A 23578-nucleotide genomic window follows, 5' to 3' on the forward strand; every position below is an offset into this window, starting at 1 on the left:
GTAAGAGAGTATGGGAGACGGGACGGACTGAGTGTTCCAGGTATTGAAGAGGTTTGAGGAAAGGAACCTAAGAGACCTCAAACAACAAAAGCAGACATCACTTTTTTCCCCACACCAGCCCTGCCAGTGTTCGGCTAAGGATGGTTTGCTCATAGATCACAAAGCTTGGGGAGACAGGGCAAAAGCAGAAGTGACTGAGACTGTGGAGGCAAGGAATAATTGAGGTAAGTCACCACTACAGGTACTCAAAGACAGCATGGCTTTCTGACTAGATCTGAAATGATGGCAGAGACTTGTGCGAGGCTCAAAGCCTTGCAGTTCATGCAGGATACAAGCAGATTCCTCCTTATTTAAGTGTGCAATTTGCAAAGTTTAAGTAAGGTGAACTAGGATCACTTTATGATCATACCAAATTACAGCTAGCATTAATAATAATTCCAAAGTTTCTATGCATGGAAGCAGTCCAAGGCTTTTGCTTGTTAAATGCAAACTGAATTTTAAAATGAAATCATCTCTGTGCATGAGGACACACTGGCTATAAATGAAATGTCTGATTTCGACCCAGAAAACTGCCACTCGTGCTCTTTTCATTCAGCTCAGCCATTACTGGGCAAACCATTGTTTAAAAAAAAAAAGCTTAAAATAATAGGGACCAGCATGAGGTTTGATTTGATATAAGCACAACAACTCCTGGGATATAAATACCCCTGAAGGCTAAGCTGGTAGTTATAGGTGTTTTCAACATGATTTTCAAGTGTATTCCCCACCCAGTGATTACCTAAAGTAACCCCCCACCAACCCACGGTTCCTAAATATTGCTCTGTTTCTTTTATACAATTAATTGTAACACATGAAGGAGAGCTGTTTCGCCAACTCCCAGTTTCTGTCACACTCGCGTACAGTGAGATATGTGTTGAGACCTGCTGAGAACATGAATTCTTGTACATTGTGCAGGTGACAAGGTGAGTGGGTAAGTATAGGGCACTTGTACAGGCATGTTCAGCTTTGTTTGTACCAAATTATTGTGTGGAGAAAAACACAGGGGAGGAATTGTACCAAGCAATGTGAGAGTAAAAAAGAAGTGGGAATAGACAGTTCCCTGTCATTTCACTGACTGAGATGTTTGTTTGTTTGTTTTCTATGTGCACAGCAGAGATCATTTTTTATGTAAATATCTTGAATTGACAGATGATTCTGTTTTGGGTTGTCTTTTGGCTTTTTTCAATAACTAATGCTTTGCTCATTACCGTGTGACAATCATTTGAAGCTGTCATGACCTGCTAGAGGAGATGCTTCTTAAAATAACTGTCCTAGATACCTATATACCAGCATCCACTCGTGAATGAAGGCTCTGCCAAAGAAGCACGGCAATCCAACATTCCAACATCCACAGCAGTCAACTTTTCAGGAATAAAACTGTTTCTGTTTAGAAGTAAACAGCAGATGAATGTCGACTTATGGCTCTTCCCAATTATCCCAAGTCAGACTGCTGAAAAAAAGTTTCCCTGTAACGAACAAAGTAGCAAAACAAGGTCAAGGGCCTTTATTTTGGAGCTGAGCACAGGTATCGCCTGCAGCAAATATCTCCAGCTGCTTTTGGGATGATATAGACCCCCATAAAGTGAGCTCATTGTGTCTTCCTCCTTACTTCCTCTTACTCCCACATTACACCATCCACACACACACGCACAGCCACAGAAGATTAGGAGGATGGGAGGCAGTTATGCTCAAGAATGACAATCTTATCATTGAGTATTCAGCTTTTGGGGGTCATCAGGCTTCAGTGCCAGGAAAGGCCTCATTCTTTTCTACCTACCTATACATGTTGTCCTTTCTTAAACGAAGATATATCATAATAAGTGTGTGTGACTATGTGAGAAATCCAAACGTCTATATACTGAAAGTTCTCATGCCCTATCATTGATACAAAATATAGCCCGATGAGGCGTTATAACACCTTTATAACACCAGTACAAACTAACTGATCTGACACTAGTAAAATGTATTAGCCGGTGTGACTTCTATATTTCTGACCATAACCATGAAGTCTTTTTCCGAATCCTCCGTTAATGTACAAACAGCATCGCAACAAAGCTTTTATGGCAATCGATCAAATTTGAGTTTTATAATAAAAAGGCTGTCATATCACACACGAATGGGACAGGGTGACAAGTAATGGAAAAAGTATATGTGCGAGTAATGGGTGAGCAATAATTCAGAACGTCTAAAAAAACGCTTCCATTTGTTACATTTTCAGTTGCTGTTTTTAGAGAGGAATAAAAGCCAGAGAAGTTAATATTTTATGACAGCTGAGCTGGACTTTGATAAGAGCTATCTAACAGAAGATGCATCCAAGTCTTTAAAACCTTTTTTGGACTGGTTCCATGGCACTGCGCATGTTTGAGGTATTACAACAAAAAGGTGCAGAAACGCATTGTAAGGTAATAACCAATCAAGTATGGGCGGATGCAGCTCAATAAGGAAATATAAAAGGACATTTGAGATATTTAATTTTAGGACTTCTTGAATTCATGAGCATTAGTTTCCATGCTTGTCGCGGCACTAAAGGTTCCCATTTAGACTCCATTAAAAATACATTTTCCCCTACACTCCAACTGCCAAGGTTATGCAAATGCACGCACTACAAGAGCAGTAGTTGGCCAGCCATACAGAGCCAATGAATAGTGCAGACGACCTCCTTATCTATTAAAACCCATGGAGGTTGATGGTTTGGTTGACCTAATGTCTCATTTGGATGCACATAATAGCATCTGAATGCAATCTAATTTCGGGCTGGGGGGTCTCACTAAAAGCTGAGCTCTAGTCAAAGTTGCCTGGTCTCAAAAGGAGACACTGAGATGACATTAATGTGCAAAAATTGTTTACTTTTATTATTCATAATTAAACCTCTTTCTGTATCCTGACCCTTATATCTCAAACAGAGGATACATGGGCTGTATGCTGGGCAATACAGTAGTTGTCAATGGATAATGCAATGTTAGCTGCACAGAATAAATACCCTTCTCTCACGCACACACAGTCCTTCCAAGTCAGTGTCTTTCTCTTTCTGCTTGTGCCTCTCTCTGTGCCTGGTATTCCATCTCCCTACTTCAGGGCAGTAATGAGTGTCTGGTATTCTGCACTTCAGCATTGAAGCCCTATTCATGCTCGATCTCCTTTACAATGCACTAAAAGGATTACCCAATTAGCTGCTATTGGATGTCATCGTGTGTGTGTGTGTGTGTGTGTGTGTGTGTGTGTGTGTGTGTGTGTGTGTGTGTGTGTGTGTGTGTGTGCTTGGTCAGTAGATAGATGTGTTAGCAGTGAAAGTGAAAGATAGATGACCGTCTCTGTTCCACACTTCATTCCCAGTTGATGTTCTGCTGGAGGCCACATTACTCATCCCCACAACTCAGTCTCGTGAGAAAGACACAAGATAGAGAAAGTGTGTGTGTGTGTGTGTGTGTGTGTGTGTGTGAGAGAGAGAGAGAGAGAGAGAGAGACGAGAGACTGAGGCCTTGACAGCCTTCAGAGAATGACAGAGAAAGAGTATTACTTTTCAATAATTCAACCTATGCACCGATTAGTCTCTGTGAAATACTCAGCTGTCATATGTAAACTGTGTCTTCTTCTCTTCGCACCGTAATTGGTGATTTTAATTTTCACTGTCATGTTGGGATAATAGGAATGTCCATTTCATTGTCTGTGAACCATTATTTACTTAGTGTGAGCCAAAGATTGATTCCAGTTATCTAATGCGTTACATCACACTGTGAGCAGCGCATTCATCATTTTGCATTCAGAGGATCGAACCGTAGGCTATAAAGATTCATTTAGACTGACGTGGCTGGAAGCAATAAAAGTGCAATCCACATTTTACAGGTAAAAAGTTGGGACACACTAATGCCTTTAGCATAATTCATTTATCATTTTACAGCTCCTCATGGGGAAACCTACAGTAAGCTCAGTGACATATACTGACTGTAAAATCACAGTCTGGTTTAATATACACTGATAAGCAGGCATGCATGCTGTGTAACAAATGAGTTTTTGCTAAAATAGTATGCGTTTGCATGCATCTCCATTTTTTTAATCAAAAGTTAAGATTAAAAATTATATGCATACAAATTTGAGCATAATAACTTTACTAGAGATGGCACGATACCACTTTTTAATGTCCGATACCGATTCCAATATCATAAATTTGGATGTCTGCCGATACCGATATGAATCCGATACAGTGTATTTTGTAATCAATAAAACTTCTTTTTATAAATATCTTACTGTATTTTGTATAAGTTCATACTCAAGTTTAAAAAAACAAGACACTGAAGCTATTCTGCTACACCTGTATGCAAAAAATACACTCCACCCAAAACATTTTATAGTTCAGCAACACTGATCAATTTAATAAATTTAAACCAACATCATCCTCCCTATTCTGGTATTTTAAAGAGTACTTAGTGGAAATATTAAGCAACCTAACTAATAGGGTTGCCAACTCCCAGCAAAAATTAGGGAACCACCCCCCTTCCCTTAATCGATGTAATCAACTTTAATTTAATGCAAGTGTAAAACAAATGCACAGAAATCAATTATTTTTCTACAATATTTAAATAGATTCAACATCTTGCTTCAACAGAATTGCAGACTGCACAGATGGTACCTTCCCAAAGGAAAAAGTACTATAGCTTACTAGGGTGTATATTAGACTTATTAGTTGCTATATACAATAATGGATTTCTATACATTTAATCAGGTGACCACTTTTGTTGTAAGATTCAGATAATTATTTATTCAAAGTTTTTAAATGACATAATAAAGAAAAATATTTCTTTGTGCCCCCCTTTTTCTGTTAATGCCCTACCCTGGCAAAACTTTGCTAGACCCGCCCCTGCACAGTTACCAGCCGTCAGCTACATAGAAAAGGATCCTGGTGTTATTTGTCTCATAACTTCCCTTCAACTCATTCATGTCACCTAAAGGGTAAACCTGTTTCTCCATCACCTGTTCAGCTCTGATGATTCAGTAAGGACATCTCCTGGTTTCATCTTCATGTTTCCCTCTCACCACATATCCAAACGGATATCATGACCAGCAAACATCAGCTGATACTAGAAAGTAATATTAAATAAATTTTAACAACAGCTTTTCACCCTTTAACGCGCTGCTGTTGTTTATCCGCTGGTGTCCTCTTTCTAGCGCAAAGTGGGCGATAAACAAACAAGAAAGACGAGACTTGTGGCAGAAAAGCCGATCAGCTGATCATTGATCAGTTTCATGTTTGAAGTAATAACAGGAGAGGGAGGGGGAGTGAATGAGAGAAGTAGATGCAACTGAGCAGCAAAGACGGAATAACTCCAGCTTTGTGTTTATTTTTTAATTCTAGCTGAAGTACGGGACAAATCGCTTCCTTTTCACCTCAATATGGAACTCCGATGGTCAGTCCAGCTGTGGCTCAACATATCAGTTGTTAAGCTTAACGTGGAAATACTATGCAAACATTCAAGGATGAACTTACACACTTGCTTTACTTATCTGGGATAGTTTTCGCCGAGATGAAATGCTGCGGTTAGGAAGCATGTAGCGAGGCTCCAAATGCTCCAACAGACCGCCAACAGCCGCTCTATCACGTGACACATACTGCTCCGATGCGCCGAGCTGGGTTACGCCAAGTTTTATGAGTTTTGTGAGGTGATTTTGTGATACTTCAGATCGGACTACATATTTCTCTCCGATATCCGATCCAGTAATTTAGGTCAGTATCGGACCTATACCGATACGTAATATCGGTATCTTTACTGGTAGAGAACAACAACTGCAGATTTTGTACATTATTTAGTAATAATTTATATTCTGTGTAAATTGTTGTATAAATCTTCTGTTGTTCTTGATACTCTGTATGGTGTCCTTACATGTCTCCAAAAAAGTAGTGATGTAACATGAATAGAATAGAAATGCTGTATTTCAAAATGTAGCCTTTGTTCAGATGAGGGGTTTAAGATATTGTTGAGCATTGCATTCTGGGAAGTATTTTTGAATTGATAGTCATACAAATGACCAAATATCAAAATATCTCACCCTTTGACCACTTCATGTTTAATTCAATCATTAAAAAAAAAACCACCTGTAATTTAGGTAAGATAATACTTGTTTTGTTCAAATGTTCAAGTTAATTAAAGTTAGCTTAACTTACATTAAAAGCCTCAAACAACAAAAACTTAAATGAATTTTAGCCTTACGCAAAGCAAAACAGTAGTTAGAACTAGTAGCTTAAATTTTACTTTAAGTACGCTGGCCTCTGAAATGTAAGGAAAACAAATGAGATTGATGATGTTGAATGCACCAGAGAACAAAGAAGAATAAGCTGCCCAAGAATGACCTAAAAAAACATATAGTGAACCGGAGAGATTAGCCATGCATCTGTTAGAAATTACCATAAAAAGAGTGAGAATTAAAAAGATGCCATCTGGCACAGTGGCAGTGTAGAGGTACAGTGAGAACAGAGGAGAGTTTCATGGTCATTGTGAGACAGGTATAAATCTTGGATGTTTATAACACACTTACTGCTGCCTGCCATTGGCTGGGCTAATGGATTGGCTATGCTCTGTGAGTGTGTGTGTGTGTGTATGTATGTGTGAGTGTGTTTTCGGGTGGAGGTGTGGGGGGTGGGGAATAGGGGTGTGTAGTGTCAGCTGGTCCTGTGCGGGGTAGGGCTTTGTGTCAAGCAGGTCAGCTGGGGTTAGATGACACAGCGCCCACGCTCACACACACACACACACATCATCCCCTGCCTGCACACAGAGACATACACAATAAGCGAGTGCACAACACTCTTTTGTGCAGACACTGAAAAACATGCAGGCAGTCAGATATGTGATTAGATATCTGCATGCATCCACACACACTCACTCTCCCCAGTCCCAACACACCAGAGGTCTTAAATCACGCTTTCCCCTCAAAGGCTGTGGAATCAACTGTTTACATTGCTTATTAAATTTTTCGAATGAAGGGGCAATGAAAAGATTTTCAAATTGTTATATTTGCGTCAAACAGACGTGAAATTGATCAGTTCTGAGTACCATGTCAGTAGTAACAAAAGTAAAATGTCAGGATCATTGTTCAGAAAGCAGGCTTCAGGGTCTGAACACGACTAACTGAGGAACAATGGCAGCCAGCTGAAAGCATGAGTGAATAGCCTCGCTGAAAAAAATTATGGCACATCAACAGAAATATTGTATATTATTACATAAAGAGCAAAAAGACTGTGAAAACACTTTATGGTGAAAGGTTTGAGACAGTATGATGCAATATGACTCACTTTTCTGCAATTCTGTCTGCACATCCAGAGCCCATAGTATAGAGCTTTGCTTCTTTGCACAGCACGCTATTAGTTCAATTTTAAACAAGTGATTTTTGTCACATTGATTTTTGTTTCACATTATCAGTATCAGTAAATCTGCTGTGTTCTGTCTAGATGCATGGCAAAGCACTCTGCTTCCTCACATTAACACAAAGTATATGTTTACTTGTGACAAAAATGGGTTGTAAGATTTAAACTTGTTTTGTCAGTTGCAGAGAAAGGCCATATCTTCTCCCTTGTTGTTGTTTTTTGTTATGTGGATCACAGTGCCTAGTATATTTTCCTGTTGCCGGGCTTGATTGTATTTCATCCACAAGGGTTTTTGTCAACAGTCTGGGCTCTGTGGGATGCTGAATGCTTTACTGCCTTAGAGAGAGCTGGACTCCAGCAATGACACTGTGAGAGAGAGTGTGTGCAATTTGTGTTGACACGCAAAGTTGTGTGTGAAAGAGTGGGTCTGTGGGTGTATGCCTGAATAAACAGCATAAAGGCAGAATGGTGGTAAATCGCTCTAAAACCGATGCTCTCCAGCGCTCTTATTTTGAGGACTAGTCATTTATTTAACAGTCAAATATGGTCCTGGGCTGTTTGGAGAGAATACATCAACTGGCACAGAAGAGTCCACACAAAGAAGGCACACTTCAACAGACAAAGAGCCAAAAGACAGAGGGCGAGCGCCTTTTTTTCTCCTTAAGATGAACTGTTGTTTATTCAGGGTGGGTGCAGGGCACCAAGTGGGACGGATGGATGAGGGAGGGACTGATGGAAAAAAAGGAGAGAGGGAAGGATGAATGGGCATAACACAGTTAGTGGATGCACAAACGGGGTGTCTGCGGGTGATTGTGCAGAGTGGAGGGAGGTGCACTGTGAAGGGGGGGAGTGTAAAAGATCTTTTGTGAAGGCTGAGAGTTAATCACTTGAGCGGCACACGCCAGTTCTATGGAGCACATGTTGTACACTGGATCCCCTGAGAGGAGTGGGAGGTCCAACAACACACATACACACACTTGAATTTACATGTCAGTTATGATGCAAAGCCGGTTACAGGCTGAAAAGAAAAGCAGGAAGATCCACCCCCTTCACAAACAGTTAGCAGACCCTGGCCGTGGTGATAGTGTTTGCATTTGCTGCTTGTTCGTTCATACACACACACACATGCACACACCCGCGCGCACAGAGACGTACACATGTCTGCTTTTTTGTTTTCTTCGGTGACTGGATAGATGACTCTGCAGCGGCCTTGCTAGAGATGGATGTTTAGTTTGACCTGGCAGTAAGTAAAATCTATTGTTCATTACATCAGTCCCATGTCAGCGGTAGATGCTAATATCTGAGAGTGATGGTGAAGGCTAGAGTTTAGATTTAGCAGCAGTCATTCAGGGACAATAAAACAGCAGCAGACACAGGCATGTCAGAGACTCTTTACTACAGTGGTGCACAGGACTGCCTCGCTTTAGACTCTTGCGAGTACGAATTTACCATCATTAGCCATTATTCAACATTTTCAGTACATGTTTAATTTGTAGAATATACTTAGAATTTTATCCTGAACAAAACTGAGAATCAAAACTGAAGCAGTGCTGAAGATGTCTCTTATTATTAGTGGTCTTTGTGTATTTCTGGGTGTGCTTTCCTTTCTTGTATTCATCTATACTGATCAAAAAATATTTCTTTTAAAAGCCCAATATACTTTTATTCTTCTGTATGAATGCCACTCTATGTCAGTTGGTGTCTTGTTGATTTTAAAAACATTTTTTTAAATGTCTTAATTCCCTTACTTTTGTTTTAGGGTTGAATAAAAAGTCCCAGCCTTGATCAGCACTCCCTATGAGGCATCTCAGAAACAGTACAATGAGAGTTAGTTTCCTTACAAACACTGGAGGGCAACCATAAATTATGAATTAAACTCAAGCCAAATGCAATAGCTTAGATATATATAACTTATAGGAGGTCGTTAGTCACAGGCTTTGTTGCTGTGGCCATTATTAAATGCTTAAAAGCTCAGGACCATGTGGTTCTAGGAGCCCTTTATCTGCTGCCGAGGGGACTTTTCCCTTGTGGGTTAGAGAGCATGATAGCAACATCTGGGGTCTGGTTATCTTTGAAAGAAGGCGAGGAAAAGGAGGACAACTGCACAGTCACACTCATTACGTGTGACTGTGCAAATAAATGTCCTTGTAGACTGTAATTAAAAATATTAACTACATAAATTCACACAGGTTCTGTGCACTTAATCTTTATTTCATAATTTCTGCCGGTCTATCTGTAATATGTTCCAAAACAATAGCAAATAGAAAATGATATTCAGATGGCAGCCCCAGCCAATTGTTGAGAAGGCAGTAAGTAGTCTAATTGCCAGTTTGTTTAGAGGAAGGGCACCCAAAGGGTTATTTGTCAAATTTAACAACTGAGTCATAAATCTAAACATACACAGCCAGGCAGAGTGCCAAGATAGACACTTTTTTTTCACTTTGTTTGCTTTGCAAATTTAAACACCTGCTTCAACACTGCACAATAGACTGAACAACAATTAAACAACAGTGATACGCATCAAAAGTAAACTATGAGTTGAGTAAACTAAAATAAGGCTGTATCCTTTCCATGGAACAAAAATCTTCTGTTTAATGATACTGTGCATCCTTTATGTTTATCCTTTTCTTGTTTCACAGATGAAGCCACTGACAGAACCTCCGTGGGGTCACGAGATGTACCTTTCCCTTACTTCAGTGTAACCTCACCATTTAGACTTTAGCTGCATCTCGCCCGTGCGCTTGCCTACAGGACCATGGGTAGCGTCAGCAGTGTCCTCAATGACAACAGCCTCGGCAGCAAACACTGCAAGGCATCTCAGCACAGGTTAAAGGAGGGAACAAGCAGCCACAGAAAGAGTGGAGGTTGCAACCTTGACGGGTTACTGAAGTGCGGCTTCACTCAGGGCTCCTCATCCTCCACTCATCCCTCCAAAGGCCTCTCCCACTCAAGGTCTGGAAGAAGCGAAGATTTTTTTTATATTAAGGTGAGATGACGTGTTTTTTGATGGCATGTGAGAATGAAAAAATTACAACATGCAACGGTGCTTTGGGGTAACAGATTTATTTTGTTTCACACAAGGTAAGCAATAAACCAAGGTCAACGCACCACAGAGAGAGATCAGCGGAGGGACAGGTAAACAGAAATGGGAAATCTGATGGGCAGATGCAACCAAAACTGCTGCTCATGTCTGGAAATGTGACTGAGAAGGTGAGCCTGGTGTTGTTGTTGTTTTCTTCCTCCATGCTTAATCGTGTTATTCTTAGAATATAAGACAAGATTTAAAAGGTTAAGCACAAAAAAATTAACCGATTTATTCCAGCTGTTTCTCATTACAGCTGTTGCTAGGCAATCAGACGCCTACAAGTTAGTGCTCAAGGCTACAAAAACAACAAAAAAACTGTAAATAAAGTAGCAGGTATAGCCCATGTTTATGAAAGGTGGGGCTAATTTAGGGAAAGATGTCCCTTGGGCTTGCATTTTTCATATGGCCAGCAGGTGGCAAAAAGAACCTGATGTAGAATTTAGCTTACGGTAATTTATTATCTCTGTTAACCTTTTTCTAATAGATGTATGGTTTCCTTGACTAGCTTCATGTTATAGGTCTTGCATTGTTTATTATAAAGAATAAAGCAGAGCTTGGCTACTGTAATGATTGGTTTTCAGTCAGATTCGACCATCTTTCCTCTTCGGCTCCATCCTCTAATCCAAGGTGATCAATATATCCAAGACGATGGTGCCCACAGGCTTCACAGCCACTGCCCACAATCCACTTAATTGAAATTACAGCAGCTATCTCATTCTTTTATACAGTTTATACATCAGACACAGTCAGGCTGGCAGCTCCCTCCAGCATGACGCTAACTGGTTGCTAGCTGAGTTCTTTTTCACAGTCAGGTGAAAAAGAAAGTTTTCACAGGACTCTATGCAGTCCATGGAAAAACGGGGTAAACTGCGACTCAGTAGCTTGTAGAAAGACCTTTAACAGCAACAACTTGAAGTAATCATTTTCCACTTGTTGTGGAGGATTTCTGGTCCACTCTGCTTTTCAACATTGCTTCAGCTCATTCGTTTATGCACAGTTCTCTTAAGGTCCCGTCACAGCATTTCAATTAGGTTGAGGTCTGGACTTCTTTTCTTTTTCAGCCATTCTGTTGAAAAGTTGCTGCCGTGCTTGGGGTCATTTTCCTGTTGCATGCCCTCAATTACTGAAGAAAAAGAACAAAAGAAAGAAGCCCTAATAATGAGCCCTCCACCACTGTGTTTAACAGATCTTATGAGGTGTTTGGGCTGAAATGTTGTGTTCTGTTTTCAACAAACATAATGCTGTGCATTATGGCCAAACATTTTGACCTGGAGGTGGAAGATCCTCTCCTGTTCCTCCTCCTCCGCCCTGTTACGACCAACAGTTGTCCTGAATGTTTTGCACTTGTAAATAATCTTTCTCACTGTATAATGACAGACTTCAGATTGTGGCCTTATATCCATAGACCATATAACCATAAAGATGGGCAACAAAAATAGTTTTACTGAGATCATTGCTGATACTTGCTGTTCTGGAGCATTTACACTAAAAATTCTGCTTTTATAGAGGCACCCACACTTGAGCTGATGGTAAATTAACAGAGTATATTTCATTAGCATCACCTGACTGCTAATTACTCTCATAATTCCTACAGAAGCAGTAAGGGTTTACGTAGACTGCATAGAGTAATGTGAAAAACTTAATTTTATACATGACTGTATATGTCATAGGCTCCTGTGTGGAAGATGTATGGAGCCATTGTGATGTCAGTCTATGGTTTATCAAGTCCAAGCAGGCAACGTCACAAGCAAAGACTGGATTTGACTTTTGCCCAGTCTGCTTTTGTTTCTCAAAAAGAGACCCCCTTGCTGTTGGCCATCATAAAAAAGAATTAAACTCTAACACAGTTTCATATGTCTTTAGTTTCCAATCCTAGATGCTGCTGCGTTCATCTTTGACAACCCACAACATCAAGCAAATAAGTTTAAAGTAATACATTTAGATATTAATTGAGATCATGATGTACTGTATTTTCATGCCCTTATAAAAAATGTAGCTTCACTGTGCTTTCCTTAACTGGAACAGTTGCTATGGTTATCCTGACAACCATTAAGAAGTCATGCTGAGTAGCTGAAATAGACTTTAACAACCTCACAGCGAAGTGGGGGATAAAACATGCACAGCAGGTAGTTTAATAAGTAGCAGCTATTCCTCATAACCTGTGTAGGACCTTCCCAGCTTATTAATCACTCCCTCCCAGGTTAATGACCTAAGGGTGCCTTGATCTTTTCAGAAAAGTCTTCTCTGTGCCAAGAATACCAAAGCAAACAGCATCGTCTTCTATAGGTTTTTAGGCCTCATGAACGGGGCTTGGCTACCTTGAGGAGGAGGAAGGGTGGGATTTAAGTAGACAGCACAGACTAAGGAAAAATAAAAAATAAAGCGAGGGATCAAGGGCCAAAGAGAATTTGAGAGATAGAAAGAAAAAAACATAAGGAAAGGCATCCCAGCCATGAAGTCAGTGTGAAAGAATGCTGAGTTCACAAGCTTTACCTCTTACACTTCAGCAATAGCTCATATTATTAATATCACTGAAAAGGGCTATTCATCTTCCCTCAGACAGCACATGGAGGAGAGATATGGGATGCAGAAGGAAGGAAAAGAGGACAGAAAGAAGCGAAGGTATGGCACTGCTTGTGACATTCTTGGACAGCCCAGATGGGGCATGTGGAGTATAAGTTCATCTTTGAAATGAGTTTTCCCTTTTTTGACAGTCTGGTGAATTTTACCTGCAACTACTGCTGTGTATCTTTTAATACCGGCAGTTTGTAGAGAAGCAATTCTGCACGCTTCAGTGGTTCTATTTCTACTATGAAAAGACAGACACAAAAAAAATCTATCCCTTTCATTTGTACGGACTTCCAGCATGTGACAATATTTATCTATGTAAAGCCAGTCATTATGATTTTTAAGTTTAAGAATGTGACTCATCCTCAGCCCTTTATACTTCTGTGAAAAAGGACTTGCTTTTGGCTGTGATGTTAACTAAGAGGAACCCAGTGAATATAAATACAAAAGTAGGGAAGAAGAGCCCTGACTGTGTGCCATTTCACTCTTCTAGACTTCTGCTGAGAAGTCATCGGTCCGTTCCACTGCCTTCAAGTGCGTAAATCCCACAAGGACTTCATCCACAGAGACAGGCCACAACAGCCTGGACCACATCCTTTGTCCTCTGAAGAAAGCAAGCAATCCAAATATTAGAGACAAGCGGGACACTTCAGGTTTTCGTCTATATTTCACGCATGGATTGATGCTTTAAAATACATTTTGCTTGGGTTGAATGAAAAATTAAACGAACGTACCCGATGTTATCTCTTTCCCCTCAGGCACTCTGTCCGACTCTGGACGCAACTCCATGTCTAGCCTTCCCACCCACAGCACCAGCGGCAGCCTAAGTGCTTCCACAGGCCCTGTCAGTCACAGCGATGGCAGCTCCGCTCCTGCAAATAGCCTCAGCGAGGGAGTACAACCCAATTTCTCTCCATGGGTCAACGGGAATAGCGCTAACCTTGACTGTAGTTACGGTGCTGATTTAAACAGCAGTGGGTTGGTATCTAAGGCTAATGAGGACGCCGGCTCCCCACTCTCTGCAGATGAGCCAAGCGCTCTCTCTGAGACTGCAGGTGGGATTCGGTCTCCCATAACTACAGATGAGTCACTGATTGAACGCTTGGAACAAAAGCTGCTGGAGAGAGAAAGTGAACTACAGGAGCTGCAGGTACAGAACTGTCACGTGAACAAAAAGTAGAGGTTAATAAAAAATAAAAACCAGCATGTGCTCTTAATCACGATGAAAATGAACACTCCTTAGTAATTAGGCCTTTCACTTTGCAACAGGTGAGTTTTGAGGAGAAGGAAACAGACACCTGCCAGCTGTTTGAGGAAAGACAAAGGTACTGTGCTGAAGAGATGGAAGGGCTGAAGCAGCGATGCTCCACAAAGCTACGCCAAGCGTCCCAAATGGCTGCAAAAACACAGCAAGCACTCCAGCTGCAAGTCAGCCAGCTCCAGGTCAGCCCTCGTCTGCCTTTATTTAAAACCACGTATTCCTGGGTCATCTTTATCCTACCAACCATATTTCATGTAACACTTGACCACTTGAATAATTGAAAGGAAAAATAAATTCTCATGCAGGCAGAGAAGGAAAGGCTTCAGGAAGACTTCTCTAAGCTAACTCGGGAGAAGGAGCTTATTGAGCTCAGACTAAAGGCTTATGAGGCAGAGAGCACACAGCTAGCTCCGACCCTCGAGGAAACTCAGTGGGAGGTAAGTCATGGGTTATATATGTGATATACTGTAAGTTAGACATGAAAGCTTGTAGCATGAAAAACAGTGTAATACAATATAGAGCTGAAGTGGGATACCAGCTATCCTTCCATCACCAGAGAAAACATTTGAATATCTTCTATGTTTTATGCTTTTTCATTATCACTTATAAGAATTGACTTGAATTGAACTGAAAGCCACTTGCACTGCATTCAGTGTAGTGCATATTGATACGTTTATATTGTGAGTAGCTGCAAACTTAACTCCTAAGAATTTGGGAGAAATGCTGATTGATTTTCTATATATATGATCTATATATACAATCAAAGAGGCTGCCAAGGGAATTATCACCAACTCTGCAGCTCCCTTCAACTCCAACTCCAAGAAGCTTTTCAGCACCTTTCACCTCATTGTTTGGTTGCTGCACTAATCTGATTTAGTCTCGCCAGACCCCTCACTAACATTTATCAGCAGCAAGAATCTGCTCTGATAAACTAAGCTTAGAGAACACAGCTCTTGAACACAAGCCTTTAACAATTTAAGGTGAAGGAAAAAAATAGCTACAAGGAGTCCAGAATTTTATTAGCTTATTTATTAACTATCTATTTTACAGTTCATCTTTGGCACGTGAAAGTGTTGCTTTTCATGCGTACAATCATTCCTGGCAGAGAAATGTATTAATGTTTTTTTTCACGGTTTCTGTGCTAATTTTATAGATTTTTATAAGACTAATTGTAAAACAAAATTTACAGTTGAATCCGTAATGCTGTGGGTATATGCTATCTTGAGGCAAATACACCCACAAAAAGACACATTAAGGGGCAATTCAATATTAAAACAGCATGAGGCTAAGCAGTTGTTTACGTTTCCCTAACTGCCTACTTTACAGAGGATAATTCACAGTTTCATCTTCATAATTGTCTTTTGTCTGAATGTAGGTGTGCCAAAAGACAGGAGAGATCTCACTGTTGAAGCAGCAGCTAAGAGAGTGTCAAGCGGATGTCAGCCACAAGCTGAATGAGATAGTCGGCCTCAGGGCATTGCTGAAGGAAAAAACAGCAAAAATGGAGATTCTGGAGAAACAGAACAAAAACCACGAGGACAGTCTTCACTCCCGCACCATAGACATTGAGGTTAGTCTGCTGATTGCAGTTTACACCACTGCAGAGATGAGACACGGACATGTGCATAAAATGCTCACACAATGCTCATATGACAATAGCTTGGAAGGATCCCTGCAATCATGTGCTATATTTGACTGCCGCATGTTGAGTAAAGTGTTTTCAATTTCCATGTTTTAGCACACTTAATTACAGTCCTAAAAAGTGAGCTTATTTGGCACTTTGTATAATTAGAGCCTGTTACATCCCTCACAACAGTCTTATAATTGCTGCCTAGGTTCTGACCATTTTCCGTTTTTAATTCAGGTGTGCCAAAATGAACTCCAGCGCAAAAAGAATGAGGCAGATCTTCTGAGGGAGAAAGTGGGCAAACTGGAGAAAGACATTCAAGGAATGAAACAGGATCTAGTCACTGCCAAAGAGCAAAGGCTGCAGCACAGTTTGCAAGTCAGAACCCATTCCCCGTCTCAGACAGAAAGCCAAGGTTCAGAATCCACAGACCAGGGGCGAGAGGGAGAGAACAATGAGCACACCTCCACAGAATCCCTCCAAAGAGAGGTGGACAGACTTAAGCAGCAGCTACGGGAGGAGAAGAATGCTCAAAAGAGGCTAGCCAGCAGCTTTGAACAGGAGAGGCAGACGTGGAACAAGGAGAAAGACAGAGTTATAAGGTATCAGAAACAGCTCCAGATCAACTACCTGCAGATGCACAGGAAGAACCACGACCTGGAAAGGATCCTGAAGGAGCTGACAGCAGAACTGGAGAGCCGGACAGAGCTAAGCATGGATGTCGCCTACAGCTCAGGGTTACAAACTTATGACGATGTTATTGCCACAGAGATTTGAAAACTGACTGCTTTTTTCAGCCGTAGAAAATTATCTGTCTCTGTGTCTCAGGCAACGTCCCAACTGGAGTTCATTCACTGCTAATTAGTGTGCTTAAAGAGTTATTTGACGGAATAGCTTTTGGTGATGACAGTGTTATCACTTGTTTAAAAGTAAATACTAAATTATTTAATATTCGGGGGGGGATTGTTTGTTTTTCTGTCTAACAGGATCACTTAATGTTCAGCTGACTTATTTCCTTCATGATTAATGTCTGATGGCAATGCACAATAAGCATGGTAGCTGCTTAACATCTGTCTCTCCCAGCATGACCAAATGACAAAGATATCATCTACTGTGAGTCTGGGCTTCTTCCTTTTAATTTGCTTAATTAATCCATCTCACTGTTATGCTCCCACATGTTGTATTCGTAATGGGATTGAGCATGGAATGTAGTTTAAGCATTTTTTATTGGTCATTTCAAAAACTATACACAATTATAAATCGTGGCTATTTTCTAGAGACACCGGTGTAACAAAAGAAATCCACAAAATACATAATGAAGTCATGTTAAGCTGCCATGCATTGTGAGTCTTCTGCAGTATAATGAGAGGTCTATATACAAACAGACAACAGTGGCACTAATACATCTAGCTCTTTAAAGTTCACTTGCGCGATTAGCAAATTTACACTGATAAACATTACTGAAAAGAAGTCAGAGTCCTGTTATCATGTATACATTAGTCCACTGAACACATATGTATTTTTAAATGTAATTGTTCAAATTTGTTTACTACAACCAATTCTACAAACACAAGCAGGGATTTAAAATGTTCACTGTGCATCTCTCTGATAAAAGAAGGACTGTGTATGTGTGTCTGTTCTTCATTATTTTCAGCCGCTGCTTATCTGGTCTTCTCATTTGCTGAGGGTATTTTTGTGGGCCAAAGGAAGCAGTGATGAGGGCTCCTGCTCCTTTAGTTAAAAGCTGCTTTTTGTTAGGCTTTGGGAGTTTCCTGTTAGGAAACAGGTAAGAGACCTACAACATTACCTCATATGTGGCAGCCACATGCACGGCAAATTACTACACCTTAAAGATCCAATGGATGATCTCCAGTGGCATCTCAGCCCGCACCCCACCCATATTTTTCCAGAACTTAATGAAGTACAATATAGACCTCTAACAGACACCAAGTGTAAACGTTGGCATCTATTTTGTGCTCTGTGAGAAGGAGACAGATTGAAGGGAGCTGGATAATCTACAATAAAAGCAAATATTTTAGAAGTTTAAAAAAGGGCGATTTTCCAGTAATGTCTATCTAAACCGTTCATCTAACTTTGCGAAAAAGTAAGCTGGCGATGCTCCCACTGGAGGCAAACAATCCTTCCTAGCTACAGTCCCAGCCATTTGGCTCTAATATTCTGGAGCTATTCCACTTCCCACAAGGGCAAAGTAGTTTGTGAAGCAAAAGTTTAACTATTCCACCAAGCTCAACACTAACATAGACAGACAGTGAGGCAGAATATATGATTCTACCTGCAGGTCAGGAAAGATTTGGAGGCAGACAGACTAAGTGGAATCTAAGCTGGGTGGCTGTAACCAGTAGGCACTCAATACAAAGTACTTACTTACTTACTCTAAGCCTAGGCACAGAAACTGGTGAAAAAAGGAAAGTAACAAAAGGATGGTGGACATTGCAGCTATGATAATGGTTTTAAGAAGATGCTTGAAACCCCATTTTCAAAAATAAATCAATCAGCCAAAGAGCAACTTGCATATCATGGACAAAAATCTTTACTAACTCATCCTGGGTTAGTATGAACATAGCTGATTAGCAAAGAAAATCAAACATGTTGCAAATGGTTGCCTTTTGTGCATCACAACTTGTAATTTTGACAAAATTCTTGTGCTCTATTTTGAAATCAAGATTATTCAAAATTGACTTTTGCTTCTACAAAGATGTGTTTCCAATGCTGTGAAATTGAAATAAAAACAGAACGGCAATATTTTCAACTGAACTAAACTAAACTAAAACGTTGGGAGAATCAGGTCTGATCATTGTTCTGAGTTGCCCTTTTTCAAATGTAGCAGACATGAAGACACGCCCTTGGTTTAGGCAAGGGTGACAGCTGGATAGAGCATGCAGGAGAAAAAGCGTACTTCCTTTGACTTTAACAGACATATACTACCTGCCTGATTCTCACGTAGAAGCATTAGGACCTTGCAGGTAAAAGACTGTTTAATCTTCAGTCTGACTGTGTTTTCTCGTGCTTTTTTGCTGTGTAATGTCTAGAAAAGTTCAGCACTCCAGTGCTTTTGTCTAAGCTGTTTCTATTTGGAAACTGAGGAGGCAAACTGATGTAGTGTTGAAAGCACAGGGTTTTTCCATTTAGGCTTTAGATCAATGAATTTCCTTGCTCAACAGTTTGGGAGCCTGGTTTATTGGCTTTTATTCCATAATGCACCAAATGTTTTTAGTGGCTGACTGTCTGGTTTGTAGACAGGCTAATTTAGCCCCTGTATTCTTTTACTATGGAGCCATGCTGTTGTAATACATGCAGAAAGGTTTAGCGCTGTCTCACAGATGTTGTCTGGCTGGCACCATGGAAGAGTTTAAACTCGCATTTCTGGATGAAGCCACAATTGTGCTCATTGATGATGGTTTCTGGAATTGCTCTTTGTCCTTGTAGTAATTTTCTATTACAGAATTGTGTCCATATTCATGTCTGAAGATCATGGCCAGTAAATAGAGGTTTTCTTCCTGTTCCCGCGCTTACAAGCATTGATCCACCATCTCTGGAACTTTTAATCTGATACATTAATAATGTAGAAGTCTCATAAGGTCACAAAAACCTGTGGGTTTTCTTGGGTTTAAAGGGTTAAATTAACGCTTTAAATATGAAGCAGAAGTCCCACTGCCCCAATATTTATTATGTAACACATCTATAGTTTAGGCTGAAAATCCATGCTTTAAATATGATTCTGGTTTTTGACAGTAATTTATGAAGCCCTGCTACGTAGCAAAGGCACTGAGGAGCCACTCAATAAGCATGGTTGAGATGTCTGAGGAGTACTATGCTCGCTAGGTGCTTTCAGTGGCTAGCCCTGTATCTGACAGCTCTTCTTTTTCTCAGCCTGACAGCATGGAGACAGGTGGATCAGCATAGTGTACAAAAGCTTTTTCACACCCCCAGGCTGGTGTAGGGGTAAGGGACAGCCACTGCAAGGTCAGTAGGAGTTGCAGAGAGGCCCAATACTGCATTCTGGTTTGCATCACGACAGCACATTACATCAGATGTGAGCTGGATTTTTTCTTTCTTTCTTTGTTATACACACACTGGCTGCTTCTTTGGAAACCGGTTTAGTGAGACTAATTTTGCCAGAAAACAGATTAAAGAGCTTTCTCCATCTCCCAAAGAAGCAGCACCAATTCCCATTATGCCTGTTTTTAATCATTACTACAACTATCTTTTAATATGTTTCTCAACTGAATTGCATAAGGGTGGATTTGATGAGCAATTGCTAGAATTAAACTCGTAAATAAATATGAGTGTCAGTTCTTCACTATCATTCTCCATTCCTGTTGGACTTAAATAATAGGAAGATTGTTTCCCTCTCCCATCTAATCAGCTAATTTCGGCCTTTTGATACCACTTCCTTCCTTTCACAACAGCTCGTTGTGTCTCAGCTTCTGTCATAAATGAGCTGATGAGACCAAATCAGAACTGAAATCAAATTAAGGCCCATTGTCAGTGCGCGTGGCTTCGTCACCAACGTGAATGGAGGACCACACTGAAGAGATAACAAGAAACTCAGAGTCGCTGGTGAAAGAAAATAACAGAGCTGGGGTGGGTGGCGGATTTCTTCCTCAAAATAACCACATACAAAACATCAACTATATTTACACAATTGCAATAAAAAAAATGCAATGTTTTTCCTGTGATTTTGAAACGTAGCCATTTTAATGTGTTTTAACTGATAATTAACTGAAAAATATATTGCATGCATACATATTTATTGTGGGCTTTTAATAATTTTACAAATATCGACCTCTGTCAGCTGTATCATCTACTGAACAGGGGTTTTCAGGGAGGATCCGATCTCTTTTTATAGACTCAGCTGAACATACAGAGTTCTGGTCTAGCAGATGTCTGAGTATGACTGAACAGCAGTTAGACAGCCATCAGTAGACTGGGTGATAATTTAGCCCTACCCTGCAGTGACATGATAATAATGCACTCATATCCTGCTGTGTTTCTTCTGATCGGCTGATAGTCAAGCACAAAAGGGCCTGAATTCATTAATAACACAGAGGAGCTTTTTCAGACCTGTTCAACATGCAAAGCGAGGCTCTTTGGTTACATTTTTAAAGCAAACATGTGAATTAAAATTCACACCTGAACTACCGAGGAGGGAAAAATGTACTCCTATGACTCTGAAGCACTGCATTTCACGGTCCAAACCTGACTTTCAAAAATATAATAAATATTCCATACTGGTAAATAATAGAAGAGTCAATAACACCGTATCAGTTTCTGCCTTGGCCTCATTACTCATTACACACTCACATACTCAAATGTGCTCCATCCGAACTATACCCCTAAGCAATTAGTTGCTCTAAACTATCAGGAGGCCAGTTATTCAGGCAACTATTTCATATTTTTATTGGTTTATTCAGGGGCCTGCATGCAGACCAAGCTATAACAAACACAGGCTCTGCAAATCCCCAAGCCTCGTGCAGTCAGAAAAGTAATTGGGGAGGGAGTCCCAAAGGGTCCTCACATACTGCTGAAGCCTTCGCTACCGACATGTTGAAATGGCAGCTGAGGTAGATAGGTTTATGAGTGTTTATGAGGAAGCGTTACTGTGTGTGTGTAAAGGATATATACAGTAAGTAGAAGAGGTGGCTTGAATATTTTGTGTGAACAGGCCTGGAGTCTTTAGACACTCACTCGTTGGCTGGGAAACCATCTGGTCCCCCAACCCCCCAGCAAGGTTGCCCATGGTTATAAATGTCTGTGGCAATGTCAAATTCTGTTCGTGAGGATGGGGGTGGGTGGTGGGCGGGCTGTATGGATTCCAATTTAAGCCCCTGCTGCTCAAAATTACTTAATTAATTCTATCTCTCACACAGAGAGAGAAACTTCCTTTGTAAGTAATTCTACCATTCATCACCATCCGGCTCTTTTATTCCAAGGCTTTGCCTATTATCAGCTTGTGAAATAGGCAGGAACAGTCGAATGGAGAATTTAAAATAAGGCCCATTAGTGAATCCATAACATTAAATAAGCAAAAACTGTGAAAATGAATTGACACAAATGTCCTAATCATAAGGCAGGCTTAAAAATGCATTCAAATGTTTTCTCTATCAAACGTATCCCAGGAAGATTCATAGTTCCCCAGCTATGTCAAATAATGCGTGTGTGTATGGTTTTGTTTTTATTATTGTTTAATTAAAAATGAAATACCACAAAGTCATGCAGTTAGGTCCATATATATTTGGCCACTGATACAAGTGTTGTTTTTTTACCCGTTTACAGAAACATATTCCAGTTATAGTTCTGTAATGGACACGGATATAATGTGGAGACTCTCCACCTTCATTTGAGGGTATCCACATTATCCACATGGAGATGTGGATAATGGCCCACAAACAAACAGCAACTGAAAGCTGCTGCAGTAAAGGACTGGCACAGTATTAAAAAGGAGGAAACCCAGCATCTGCTGATGTCCATGAGTTTAAGACTTCAAGCTGTCATTGTAGGCAAAGTATTAGAAATGAACCTTTTATTTTCAGTTATTTAATTTGACCAACGACTTTTGAGCCCCTGCTCACATTTTTAAGCAATGAATTAAAGCTGAAAGTCTGCACTTCAACTGCATCTGAGTATTTTCATTTAAAATTCATTGTGGTAATGTACACAATCACAATCAGAATAAAGTCATCTCTGTCCAAATATTTATGGACCTGACTGTATATGCTTATGAAAAAAAAAATGGGTGTATTATTTTTATACATGTGATGAGCTCACAACGTTACACAACTCCCATGAAAATAAAAAGTATGCCTGATTTCACTTCAAATTTCAGTATCCATGACTTCAAGGTCATCTTTTTGTGCACTTCTGGATCTGAGCCAGCACTCAAGCAGTCAATGTGGAGTTCTATAACCAGAGGTGGGCTAGAATAGGTAAGGTGGAGTTCAACAGGAACAGGAGAAACCATGAAATAAACTTCAAAGATCAAAAACTACAGACAATCGGTGCAGCGGACACTTTTCACTGTTTTTAGAACTTTGCTCTTTTCCGCAGCTGGCTGACTGACCAACAACAACACAAGCAAGAGGGGCTTACAGACTGCCTGTACTACATACTTGACAACAGAGCTCGCCATCACCAGACTGCAAACGCACTACCTCTGCTGAAAAATAAATTCTGCTTTATACATTCTGTATCCACGAGTCCACTAGGGTCCGAGTGACGTAAATTTTGTCATCAGATGGTTAGAGGGTCTGTCTGGATGTTTTAATGTCTGCCTTGTTTTTTTTATTCTTGTGACCACACAGACTTGTTAAAGAAGTATAACAGGAATAACTACTCAGCTCTTGGGTCTCCAGCTATCCAGGTTCCCAACTGAGTACATTATAGGCTAAACCAAATGTGTAACCAAAATTAAATTCAAGTCAGGCCAAATTTAAATAAAGTATGGTTTTTGATTTTTATGGGTTCGCCGCATAACTTTATGATCACACCTCGTAAATGTTATACACACAATAATTTTAATTATGTGTGTTAATTTTTTACACTGACTCTGTGAACTGAGACAAAGTGATCATATCCCGCGGTGATGATGAAACGAAGGTGGGTGGCACTGCATCCATTTAGCTG

General features: G+C 40.3%; 2 protein-coding genes across 4 annotated transcripts in view; one reads left to right on the plus strand and one right to left on the minus strand.

The window, feature by feature from the left end:
• Window positions 1-17559, plus strand: lzts1 (leucine zipper, putative tumor suppressor 1). Of its 2 annotated transcripts, none has more exons than XM_004544362.4 (10): window positions 1-224; window positions 10033-10379; window positions 10475-10603; window positions 13038-13100; window positions 13540-13699; window positions 13805-14196; window positions 14316-14489; window positions 14613-14744; window positions 15683-15877; window positions 16172-17559. In XM_004544362.4, exons 2-10 carry the CDS (start codon window positions 10149-10151, stop codon window positions 16709-16711), a joined length of 2016 nt encoding a protein of 671 aa, XP_004544419.1. In that variant the 5' UTR covers window positions 1-224; window positions 10033-10148; the 3' UTR covers window positions 16712-17559. The 2 variants fall into 2 exon arrangements, with proteins under 2 accessions (XP_004544419.1, XP_004544420.1); XM_004544363.4 differs by lacking the exon at window positions 1-224 and adding an exon at window positions 8281-8636.
• Window positions 10471-23578, minus strand: part of hspb11 (heat shock protein, alpha-crystallin-related, b11) — an 18397-nt gene continuing 5289 nt past the window's right edge. The window contains exons 5-6 of one of the 2 annotated variants that reach the window (XM_004544361.5): window positions 23501-23575; window positions 10471-11601 (exon numbers count right to left, since the gene is read on the minus strand). In XM_004544361.5, coding sequence (XP_004544418.2) covers window positions 11599-11601; window positions 23501-23575 — 78 coding nt within the window. In that variant the 3' untranslated portion in view covers window positions 10471-11598. Of the gene's footprint in view, window positions 13651-13780; window positions 23576-23578 lie in introns of both variants that reach the window. The other variant, XM_076890782.1, reaches the window with a different exon arrangement.

Source organism: Maylandia zebra, linkage group LG12 (assembly GCF_041146795.1).
Source record: "Maylandia zebra isolate NMK-2024a linkage group LG12, Mzebra_GT3a, whole genome shotgun sequence".
NCBI classification, from domain to species: Eukaryota; Metazoa; Chordata; class Actinopteri; order Cichliformes; family Cichlidae; genus Maylandia; species Maylandia zebra.